Genomic DNA, 12,947 nt, shown 5'->3' with positions numbered 1-12,947 from the left:
CCCTCCAGCTGCAATCCATCAGTGGGAAACACCCATACACTCTCATTCACACACACTATACGGGCAATTTAGCTTACTCAATTCACCTATAGCACATGTCTTTGGACTTCTGGGGGAACTTGAGCACCCAGAGTAAACTCACACCAACACGGGGAAAACATGCATTCATCCACACTGAAATGCCAACTGACCCAGCTGAGGCTTGAACCAGCTATCTTCTTGCTGTGAGGCAACAGCACTACCCACTGCGCCACCCTAAGGTTTATTTATTATACATTTTATTATATATATATATATATATATATATATATATATATATATATATATATATATATATATATATAAAATATCTAATGTTCAGGTTTTTTTTTTAATTCCCAGTTAAACATGGAGCAAATAACATACTTCAAATCAATTTATATTCAGGCAGATTATACCACCATTTGGATTTTTCTTTGGAGATTATAACTGAATGTTTTTTTTCTAGGTTATTATTAATTTATTATTAATCTTACTGAAATATTGAATTTATGTTTCAGTTTTTACAAACCAGAAGTCAGAGAAAGCATTTTGTTCCCCATAATCTAATTTGAACGTCAACATTTGTAGAACAAAACACAACTGTAAAGCATGCTCATGACCTTGTTTATTTGAGCATGATGATTTTACAACTTCCCAAAAATCGCTCAGTATTTTTCAGAATTTTCTGTTCTTTTCCCATGGTGGTTGATTTAGGTTGCAGACAATTAAGTGTGACTCTCTTTATTTCTATTTTTCTTTTTAAATGACCCCAAAACACCAGAGGCGTTCATATTCCAGCAAGAAAGAATATACTCCATGTTTTCAACAGTTTGTATTTATTCTTCAGGATTCAGTGCAAAACGTTTACTTGAACATGCCCTGAGTAACACAAAGATTTCACATCCATACTGTAGAGGTAACAAACAGCAACAGCTGAAACAAATCTATACATGACTTGTTAATTAATAAACACTGTGTAATGCACATACATACAGTACACAAATAAAGGTTACAATACATAGTGTAGCAGCCCTTCACATTAAACAATCACAGAAATAGACATTCAAAACAAGGCTATTACAATATAAAGTAGTGTTAACAGTGATATTCATGATATTCAACACAACATTTGGTGCATTTAGGTTTCAAAAAAGATAGACTATGGCATAATAATTTAAATGTTACAATTAAACCTAACACACTCTTAAAAATAAAATTCGTATGGACATGTATAGTTCAGTAAAGAATGCTTCACACCCACAGAACCTTTCAATTGCACACAATGTTCTTTAGAATTTTAAAATGCTCCACACACACTCACACAAAGTTGTTTTTTATTAGGAACTGTTTGCTGAAAGGCATCGTAGTGAAGCCCACATTTTGGAACCATTATTTTTTCTTTCTCTTTTTATCATGGCTTATTAAATGTAAATTTAAATAAAACTCAAAGCTGCTCTGATCAGTGCAGAGAGTCTGTAACTAGCCATTTTTGGAAGTTGGAATTGTGTTTAAAGTACACATGAATTCAAAACGAACCATACTGATTTTGTTAGCTCACATTGCTAGTTTTGGGATGAACAATTCATCGGTGCATGTCATTAAGAAACAAAAAAAGTTGTTTGCCCTGGTAATGTTTAATCGAAATCTGAAAATGCTTGCTTCTTGCTTGTTTTCAGTTAAATTCTCCGATTACATCTGTCTGAGGTATTGGGCGTGGCTAACATGCTTAACAATGCCCCTCCATCTGTCAGTTTTGACAGTGCTTTGACAACAAACAGAAATGGCGAGCAGGAGTAAGAGTCCGTTAGTTTGTAATAACTTTCCCGAAAACACTTTTCCCGATCTTTCTGAATGAAATACCTACTTTACTACATCCAATCGGCTCAAAGAAGAAAAAGAAGCCACGCACATAGTTTTCTTTTAATATTTTGTTTCTCTTGGAACTGTGTCACATAGGGGTGTTTGGTTCTGGGTTTTTAGAGTCGACTCCGATTCTCGACTCCTAATTTTGGAGTTTATGGAATCGACTCCATTAACATTCACTTAAAATAGCACAAGAATTAAACATGCTGTATAATATCGGGCTTTACACAATGCGACTGCGTCAACATTTGCAGCTTTACATTGTGCAGTTCTCCTCTGGTCAGACAAAACCAGCAGTAAATCATCTGCAATCAAAAAATATAGTTATCAGCCTACACTTTTTTACAACATATTTTAGCTATTGTCTAGTTTGGATAATTTAGAAAATTACATTGCAATCTTGGAGACACAAAGTTAAAACATCAATTTATTATCAAAATGTTTAATAGAAAGATTAAGCAGTTCATTAATAAAGAAAAAAACACCCCAATTGAGCCCAAACAACGTTTAAAAAAATATTATAAAATAGTCTAAATATCTTCTTAATATTTTGATACTTGAATACTAAGTCCAGAGTGAACGAAATAATCCAGTGTAGCGGACGGTCACGCAAGACATGACCCATATCTGTGGTTTTTCATTTCTCTTTATTTTTTGATGCTCAGCCCAATCATAATGAATAGCTTGATTTTCTTTTCGATTTAATGACTAATTAAATATTAAACCCCCTACACAAAATGTTTAACTTAAATAATTCAAACATTAACAAACCTAAAACCTTGCTCTCTCTCTCTCTCTCTCTCTCTCTCTCTCTCTCTCGTAAATGTATTTTTTTGTTATTGTACTTTTAAATAGCCTATTACTTTTAAACTTTTACTTTTAAATATCATTGTTTGTTTTGTGCAATTTATTCATTATTGTAATTCAATAAGGGTTAATGGGATGGCATACACCGTAAGAAAAGGAGTGAGTCAGACCTGTTTTTGAACACTTAGCCTTGGCTATATTTTTATTTAAAAATTTGGTAGAATTTGGTAGAATATCTTGATGTTTAGATTTCTGTTTCGTGCTCATGAAATTCAAAAGCAAAAGCGTAAAACATGTGCACATGCATTCAAAGCGGGCCTTCAGTGTTCATCGTGCTAGAGAATGAACTTTATAAATGTAGCATGTTACTAATTCATTCAGGAGGATTTGAAAAAAACAGACTCCTGTCCTGGTGTCAATTCCAGTACTAGGTTCATTAAGAGTAGAGGAATCGCATTTTGGAGTTGACTCTCCATCCCTAGCGTCACAATACAAAAAAAATGGTTGCAGCTTCCGGTTCATGTGGACTTCAATCCAATTTATCTAGCTTCCAATCTGACCAGTTATAAAGGTACACATTAATGGTTTTAAAAGCCACGTTTAAAGGAGTCACACCATCATTTACTCCAGCTGCCTGGCTGACGTGTCTTTTTTACCATCTTTCTTTGGAGGAATCTTCTGGGCAATGCCGTAGGGAACATGAGCCGCCACAGTGCCCAGCTCTGTAGCTCCCTCCACGTGGAACATCTGGTCATCAAAGAAGATGTGGGGCCTGATCTTTTCCAGCATGGGGCCTTTAGGGGCTCCTGCTAGGAAGAGGGCCTCGTCTGTCTCCAGACCCCAGGAACGCAACGTCTTGAGGGCCCGGGTGCCAGAACTGGCAGCGCTGCGAGCTGTTACCAAGTAAGTGCGGATGGGACAGTCCAAGCGCTGGCCTTTGGCGTAGAATTTCTGCTGCAGTTTCCCCAGAGCTTCCAGGAAACCCTTAAGAGGCCCCTATAGGAAAAGTGTTATAATAATTCAATATTGACAAAATTATAATATCGTTGCTTTCTAGTGGCAACATCCTAACTTCAAAGCAAACACTATTTGGAGTGAAATATGACTATTTAAATCCTCCAGCTGTCACTATTCTTTCGCATTTAAAGGCACAATATGTAAATGTTTTTCATTGTAATATATAAAAAACACAAGAACAATGCTTTATATACAGTTGAAGTCAGAATTATTAGCCCTCCTGAATTATATGCCCCCTGTTTATTTTTCCCCCCAATTTCTTTTTAACAGAGAGAAGATTTTCTCTCTTAACACATTTCTAAAGATTTTATAGTTTTAATAACTCATTTCTAACTGCTTCCCTTTATCCTTGCCATGATGACAGGAAATAATATTTGACTAGATATTTTTCAAGACACTTCTATACAGCTTAAAGTGGCATTTAAAGGCTTAACTAGGTTAATTAGGTTAACTAGGCAGGACAGGGTAATTAGGCAAGCTATTGCATAATGATGGTTTGTTCTGTAGACTATTGAAAAAATATATAGCATAAGTGGGCTAATAATTTTGACCATAAAATGTTTTAAAAAATTAAAAACTGCTTTTATTCTAGCCGAAATAAAACAAATAAGACTTTTTTCAGAAGAAGAAATATTATCAGACATACTGTAAAAATTTCCTTGCTCTGTTAAACATCATTTGGGGAAAAAAAATAATAATAATTCAAAGGGGGGCTAATAATTCTGACTTCAAGTGTATTTGGTGATTTATGTACTTACGTTATACCAAATGTTTTGAAAAAATGTTCAAATCCAGAGAATTAAGCAATTTTAACTAGTGACATGAATTGTGTGTTGTATATCCGTGCTAATGACATCATACACCCTCGATATCTGGTTTGGTTTTTCTAGAAAATAGGAAAACATAAGCAGCTTTACTCTGCTTCATACATGAAAATAATTTTTTGAACCTTTCGTTCCTCCATCAACCTCATTTAATGGGATTTAATGATGACCACAACTCCCATGATTCCACACTCAGTCACGACATCATCAAACTACACCTTTGTTTATTGTGAATACTTACCCTCTAGTGGCTAAAATTACATACTTTGCCTTAAACACATCTTTTATAACCAACTTTATTGATAGGGAATTATTCTTCATGGCTTAAAACTCTGCACCCTTGTCTACGAATATTAGAGATATTTGAAAAACATTTTTAATCTATGAAAATGTGCAATGATTCCAGTCATGTGGGAAGGAATTTGAGATACACATTTTAAACAGTAGGTGGGTGCTGAGTTGAATTTTGTGACCTTGCTATATTGGCACAAACAGTAGTAAACATGGCAGCAGCAAAAAAGCTGAGTAGTGTAATGATATTCTAATGATATAAGATGAGATTGTGTTTAATGCAGGCATCAAGAAGAAATTGATTCTGAGTGTGTGCTTGCTTTTTACTTTAGCAAATTTGCGGTCACTTTGTATGTAGTGAGCAATTGTACGGAGCACATTTTACATTCGTTTTTAAATAGTTTGTGTTTCTATTTAAACGCAACAACAGTGGCCAAAAGTCTCAATCATAGCATTTAAGGAATAGTTCACCCAAAAATGTTAATAATTTACTTACTCAGGTGGTTCTAAACTTGAATTTCGTACTTGAAATTGAACATACATGATCCAGAGGTTTATTTTCATGGGCTTTCTCATGTTCGAAGAACTTGTCAAGTCCATGAGCTTTGAAGATTCTCTCTGACTCGTCTGAGAAGAGGACGGCATCTCCATCAAAGGCCACACGCAGCTGGGTCTCCGGCACCTCTGTGATTTTTCCAGGTGAAAACACTGTAGCTGCTGCAATTCCTGACAAGAATTCCACAAGGAACAGTATTAGTGTATTTATATATTATTCCCTTAATTAATTCCCCAAAGTACTCCAGCTCACCTGCTTCAATGGCTTCTCTGACTTTCAGTGAATCAGCTGACAGATAAAGGTTTGTGTGGTAAGCTTTCAGATAACCAATAGGACTGTTGCCTCCAGTCATACAAAAGCGCTCTAAAAAAAGCTCTATAAAAAGGAAAACAGACAAAACAAGACATCATTTGGGCTTTCCCATAATTGCATAGAGAGGACTACTTGCAAACCTAAAGGGACTAAAAGGAAAGCTCACCACAATCGATTTATAAGGACAATGAGCTCATTTAGTCTATTAGGGAAGCATAATTGCACTTAAAAGGTTTTTTTTTTAGGCTCAGCCACTTTTCCAGCAGTGTTGTATTTTTCCTATTTTTCCCACAGGTATATTAAAGTCTTTATTAAAGTGTTATGAAACATAAAACAAACCAACCATTAAAAACTTGGATTTGAAAATAGAGCTGTGTACATCAGGGGTGACCAACCCTGCTCCTAGAGATCCACTGTCCTGCAGATTTCAGTTGCCACCTCATTGGTTGCAACCAATATCAAACACACCTGCCTGTAATTATCAGTGCTGTTCAGGTCCTGATTAATTAGTTCAGGTGTGTTTGATCAGGGTTGGAACGGAACTTTGCAGGAAGGAATGGTTGTTGCTAGATCACATACGGTTGTGGCCAGAAGTTCACGAGAAATATTTATATTATCGATTAAATTTACCATTTATTGTATTGTAATAACATCTACCTGGACAATATGGCAAAAATGATGAATATTTTCTATATTGAACAATAAGGATGTATATTTTGATATAAGTCGTTTATTAAATGGCAAAACATATTATTGGCCGATACATTTTCAGTGGCTGAAAATTCGGTATCTAATAGCTACACATGTTAGATTCTCATTGTTGCACATTTCTGCTGTGTGATTGTCTCTTAGATCAATATAAAGTAAAAAAGTCCTGAGCTTATTATTGTTATTGACATAAATTTAATTGTGATACGATATAATATCGTTAATCGGCCCAGCCCTACGTCTACCCCTACCTTTACTGAGTATTATTCATATTATTTATTAAATTACCCAATAGATTGTATTTTATTAATGCCTACCCCCACCTCAACCCTAAACCCAACCGTCACAGTACTGTAAAAATATTAATTATTGTTATACAGTGTTACAAAAATTATGCAATATTGATATGCGTGTCCACAGACTTTAGCGAAAGTTAGATCTCCAGGAGCAGGGTTGAGCACCCCTGGTGTACATAAATATATCTTTATTATGAAAATAAAAACTACAATTCAGTGAAGCATTGCAAATGGCAGTCAAATATATAAGTATTAAATTAACGTTTCAGAAAGTGTCTACTTTTTATATTGCAAGATATGGATGTACAGCATGAATGAGCGCAACCCCTTTTGAAAATATTTATCCATTTCTTTGTGAATACAGACAATCATGTTTTATTAAACAGTTATATCCATTTAAATAATAGCTTGGTCACCTAATATTTTTAGGAATTGAAAGGCCAATATTTAAATTTAAACAAGTTACTTATTGTAAGTATTTTCTAACAAAAACAAACAAATAATTCTGTCACGATCACCAGCGATTGTAACTCCCAAGATCGCTGGATCTCATTCACAATAACTTATGGACTACAAATCCGCCATTTCTGGACTACATTTTCAAACAAGCACTTCGCTCACACACATGCTTCCTCATTCTGACTGATTACACTCGCACCACCTGAGGCTTGTCAAAGACTGATTACACACACTATTTAAACAGCACACTCACTCATTTCCATTGCCGAGTCTTGTTATCTGCTATAGCGACATTACAACGCGTTTCCTTTGTCTGCCTTTGCCTTTGTTTATTTGTTTCAACCTGTTTACTGCCTGCCTTGTGACCATCTGCCTGTTAATTTGACTACGACTCTGGATTGCCCTCATACATCTGTTTGCCCCTGTATTGCTCACTGCTTGCCTGACCTCGCTAATAAACCTGCATGTGGATCCGCACCTCTGTTGTCAGTGTCACACCCTGGTTACAAATACAGAATACAAAATTTTACATTTTTATGTGTTAATTTTTTATGTATATTTTTTCCTGTTTATCTTTTTTTCCCAACATATTAATTTGGTTGTACAATTCTTTTGGATTGTGATTTTGGATTGTGAAGTTGTTTTGTTAGATTAATTCTAGTTTTGGTACTAATCTATTGACCAGACTATTTTGACTAATCTATTGTATATGCACACATAGACTCACCAACCACTTTGTCTAACTGCTTGTTAACGCAAATTTCTAATCAGCCAATCACATGGCAGCAACTCAATGCATTTAGGGATGTAGACATGGTCAAGATGATCTGCTGCAGTTCAAACTTAGCATCAGAATGAGGAAGAAAGGGGATTTAAGTGACTTTGAATGTGGCACGTTTGTTGGTGCCAGATGGGCTGGTCTGAGTATTTCAGAAACTGCTGATCTACTGGGATTTTCACGCACAACCATCTCTAGGATTTATGGAGAATGGTCCGAAATTAAGAAAATATCCAGTGAGCGGCAGTTCTGTGGGTGCAAATGCCTTGTTCATGCCAGAGGTCAGAGAAGAATGGCCAGACTGGTTCCAGCTGACAGAAAGGCAACAGTAACTCAATTAACTACTTGTTACAACCAAGGGATGCAGAAAAGCATCTCTTACGCACAATGCATCAAACCTTGAGGCAGATGGGCCACAGCAGTAGAAGACCATGTCAGGTACCACTCCTGTCAGTTAAGAACAGTAAACAGAGGTTACAATTCACACAGTCTCACCAAAACTGGACAATAGAAGATTGGAAAAACGTTGCCTGGTCTGATGAGTCTCGGTTTTTGCTGCCACATTTGGATGGTAGGGTCAGAATTTGGCATCAACAATGTGAAAGCATGGATCCATCCCACCTTGTATTTACAGTTCAGGCTGGTAGTGGTGGTGTAATGGTGTGGGGGATATTTTTTTGGCACACTCACATTAGTACCAATCGAGCATACAGCCTACCTGAGTATTGTTGCTGACCATGTCCAATCCTTTATGACCACAGTGTACTCAAATAGCCTCCACAGTCACCAGACCTCAATCCAAATAGAGCACCTTTGGGATGTGGTGTAACGAGAGATTCGCATCATGGACGTGCAGCCAACAAATCTGCAGCAACTGCGTGATGCTATCATGTCAATAAGCACCAAAATCTCTAAGGAATATTTCCAGTACCTTGTTAAATCTATGCCACAAAGGATTAAAGGCAGTTCTGAAGGCAAAACCCAGTACAAGTAAGATGTACCTAATAAATCAGAATCAGAATCAGTTTTATTGCCAAGTGTGCTTCACACACACAAGGAATTTGTTTTGGCTACAGAAGTTTCCAGTGTACATAAAGTGACAAGTGACAACACAAAATAAATATGAAAAAAATAAAATAAAAATGATAAACATTAAACAGATGCGGTTAGTCAAGAAACCTGGATGTTGAGTTGTATGTACAGCTGTAGTCTACTGAGGTCGGTTTTGGCAGCTGAGCCGAACCAGACAGTGATTGAAGTGCAGAGGACGGTTTGGATGACAGCTGAGTTGAACTGTATGAGCAGCTCCTGTGGCAGGTTGAACTTCTTCAGCTGACGAAGGAAGTACAGTCTCTGCTGGGCTTTCTTCACAATAGAGTCAATGTGAATGTCCCACTTCAGATCCTGAGAGATGGTGGTGCCCAGGAATCTGAATGACTCTACTGCAGCCACAGTGCTGTTCATGATGGTGAGTGGGGGGAGTGCAGGGGGGTTTCTCCTGAAGTCCACTATCATCTCCACTGTTTTGAGCGTGTTCAGCTCCAGGTTGTTGTATCTGCACCATAACGCCAGCCGCTCCACCTCTTGTCTGTATGCAGACTTGTCATCGTTCTGGATGAGGTCGATAACAGTAGTATCGTCTGCAAACTTAAAGAGTTTGATTGAGGGGTCTTTTGCAGTGCAGTCGTTGGTGTACAGGGAGAAGAGCAGTGGGGAGAGAACACATCCCTGGGGGGCACCAGTGCTGATGGTGCGGCTGTCGGATGTGATTTTGCCCATTCTGACTAGCTGTTGTCTATCTGTCAGAAAGCTGGTGATCCATTGACAGACAGAGCTAGGAACAGAGAGCTGGGCCAGTTTGTACTCGAGCAGTGATGGGACGATGGTGTTAAAGGCAGAACTGAAGTCCACAAAGATGTTGTAGGGTATAATGCAGTCCCATGTTGACTGCATCATCCACAGACCGGTTTGCTCTATAGGCGAACTGCAGGGGGTCCAGCAGGGGTCCAGTGATGTCCTTCAGATATGCTAGCACCAGTCTTTCGAATGACTTCATGGCCACAGATGTTAAGGACACAAGTCTGTAGTCATTGAGTCCTGTGATCTTTGGCTTCTTCGGGATTGGGATGATAGTAGAGCGCTTAAAGCAGGATGGAACTTTGCGCTGTTCCAGTGATCTGTTGAAAATCTGTGAGAAAATGGGAGCCAGCTGGTCAGCGCAAGTTCTCAGACATGCTGGTGAGACACCATCTGGCCCTGGTGCTTTCCTTCTCTTCTGTTTACTGAAGATCTGACGCACATCATCCTCACTGATCTGAAGTGCAGGGGGCGGAGAGGAAGATGGCTGGAGGTGTTGATGGCTGTGTAGGGAGATGGTCCGGGCTGTGTTGATGTGGTATTGATGGCCGTGTAGGGAGATTGTCCGGGCTGTGTTGATGTGGTGTTGATGGCTGTGTAGGGAGATGGTCCGGGCGGGTGTGAGGTGTCTGGTCAGAGGTGTCAAATCTACAGTAGAACATATTCAGCTCGTTTGCAAGATGTTTATTGCTGTCGATACTGGGGGACGGTGTCTTGTAATTAGTGAAACCTTTTAAGCCTCTCCACACTGATGCAGGGTCGTTAGCTGAAAACTGGTTTTGCAGCTTTTTGGCATAGTTTTTCTTAGCCACACCAATCTGAAAGTGACCGGTGAGTGTATATTGAGTGTATATTGTAAAGTATCCTATAGAAAATGTTAATTTAAAAGAAAGATATGTGAGGTGAGATATGAACTCATTTATGTTGAGCACTGCATATACTGTTCAAGAATCACCTAAATATCGAGATTTTGAGCTATCCTAGCAGTAGTAAAATCTATTTTAGCCATATTTTATGAGTATATATATTTACAATTATGAATGACTGAACTAGATTCAGTCGTTCATGAATGGAATGTCATGAAGTGACTGGAAGCTTGCGTTCACTACTCCCATGTACACACAAAGAAGTGTTTGTTCATATAGTAAATAATGTTCAATTTCTTGCACAGATCCATCGTTTTACTTCATAAGTCATCAGTGTGTCATCGGGAGCCAGAGGGATTGATTTGATAATGACTATAACAATTTTATGTAGATAGCACATTTTTGACAACTTTTTTTGATGAATCTGCTTTCCAACAAATAAACACAAAGGAGACAGACAACAACAAAAAGGTTAAGAATCACACCTCCTAACAGCTAAATGCCTTTGAGAACAAAAAAGTCTTTAGTCTAGACTTAAAAATGGTGATGGACGGTGCTTGTCTTATTGACAGTGCTAAAGCATTCCAAACCCTGGAGGTCGAAATCCAGAAAACATTATCTCCCCTACATTTAAGTTGAGATTTGGGGATACTCAGCAGATCCTAATTGGAGGACTAAAGGGGTCTGGTTGGCTGTTACAAAGTCAGAAGCTCACAGAGGTTTAAAAAAAAGTACAATTTTAAACTCAACTCTAAAATGAACAGGCAGCCAGTGTAAAGAGCGTAGGAATGGAGTAAAATGCTCCCTCATTTTTGTCCCAGTCAGAAGACGGGGTGCTGCATTTTGGACAAGTTGTAGCACTGAAAGAGCTGACTGGCTAACCCCAAAGTAAAGTGAGTAGCAATAGTCCAATCTAGATGAGATTTTGGCTTAGTCCCTTTATTAATCTGGGGTCAGCAGAATGAACCGCTAATTTATCCAGCATATGTTTTTTACACAGCAGAATCCCTTCCAGCTGAAACCCATCTCTGGGAACCATCAACACACACTCCTTCACACACACACACTCCTACACACACACACACACACACACACACTCCTACACACACACACACACACTCCTACACACACACACACACACACACACACACACTCCTACACACGCACACACTCCTACACACACACTCCTACACACACACTCCTACACACACACACACACGGTCAATTTTAGTATACCCAATTCACCTGTACCACATGTCTTTGGACTGTGGGGGAAACTGGAGCACCCGGAGAAAACCCACACGAACACGGGGAGAACATGCAAACTCCACACAGAAATGCCAACTGACCCAGCCAAGGCTCAAACCAGCGACCTTCTTGATGTGAGGGGAACATGCTACCCACTGCGCTACAGCGTTGCCCGAGATAAAAACATGTAGAACCTTATTTTTAATATCAAAAATGGTATACCATTGATTTGCATTATACAAGTCACCAAGAACCACGGATACAATAAAAAAAAAAACACTGAAGTGCTCCACTGAAGAAGGAAAAAATTACCTACATTTTCAGTGGCCTAAAAAAAGAATAAATTAACAGTAAATGTTCATTTTTGGTTGAACTATTCCTTTCAACTCATTAAATTACCACCAAACATTTCAAAGTGACTCATTATTTGTGTTAAGTATCTGTCCAATAAAAATATCTTTTGACTTACGGTGATGGTTGATTGAATTTATGAGTCTGAGTCCAACGTGGGCATGATTGCTCGTCATAAGAACCACATCAAAGAGCTCTTCGCTGTCTGGATAAAGCTCTCGGAGTCGAGCATTCACTGCCTCCACCGCCTGCACAACACACACCAATAACACATCCATCATTACCTCTACAGAGCTTAAGCAGAACTATAATTTAATAAATGACAAAAATAAAGAGTTTTGATCATTAAGAGCATATCACCCAGCTGATTTTCTTCCCCTTCAGAGTTTTATCACATTATTTTAATAAAACATTGTTAAACACTGATGTTCATCAACATTAGGTCTGACCTTGATGAAGGGGAATGCAGGTCCAGGGGCGAATGGTTCGATCTCGTGTTGGATCTGGTAGTTCAGGTAGTCCTCCATTCCCTGCTGCTCATAAATGTCCTGCTCCAGATCCATATTGAAGAGTGCTCGAGAGGACACGGCAATGGTGATGGCATTCTGAGGCTTGGGCTGAATAAACAGAACAACATATATCATAATTATTAATAAAATAAATATATATAAATATGTATTTTTAAAAAAACGC

The 12,947-nt window shown here is 38.2% G+C and overlaps 1 protein-coding gene across 1 annotated transcript in view; it reads right to left on the bottom strand.

Annotated features, from left to right (window-relative positions):
- Positions 1-840: 840 nt before the first annotated feature.
- nt5c1ab (5'-nucleotidase, cytosolic IAb) overlaps positions 841-12,947 on the bottom strand; it is a 20,032-nt gene continuing 7,925 nt past the window's right edge. The window contains exons 2-6 of the mRNA XM_056477528.1: positions 12,704-12,871; positions 12,373-12,502; positions 5,632-5,754; positions 5,365-5,549; positions 841-3,687 (exon numbers count right to left, since the gene is read on the bottom strand). Of these exons, the coding sequence (XP_056333503.1) occupies positions 3,313-3,687; positions 5,365-5,549; positions 5,632-5,754; positions 12,373-12,502; positions 12,704-12,871 (981 nt within the window). The 3' untranslated portion in view covers positions 841-3,312. The remainder of the gene's footprint in view (positions 3,688-5,364; positions 5,550-5,631; positions 5,755-12,372; positions 12,503-12,703; positions 12,872-12,947) is intronic.

Source organism: Danio aesculapii, chromosome 17, assembly GCF_903798145.1.
Source record: "Danio aesculapii chromosome 17, fDanAes4.1, whole genome shotgun sequence".
NCBI lineage: Eukaryota > Metazoa > Chordata > Actinopteri > Cypriniformes > Danionidae > Danio > Danio aesculapii.
Note: the sequence above shows the minus strand (reverse complement) of the source record. Positions and strands in the feature narration are given on the sequence as shown.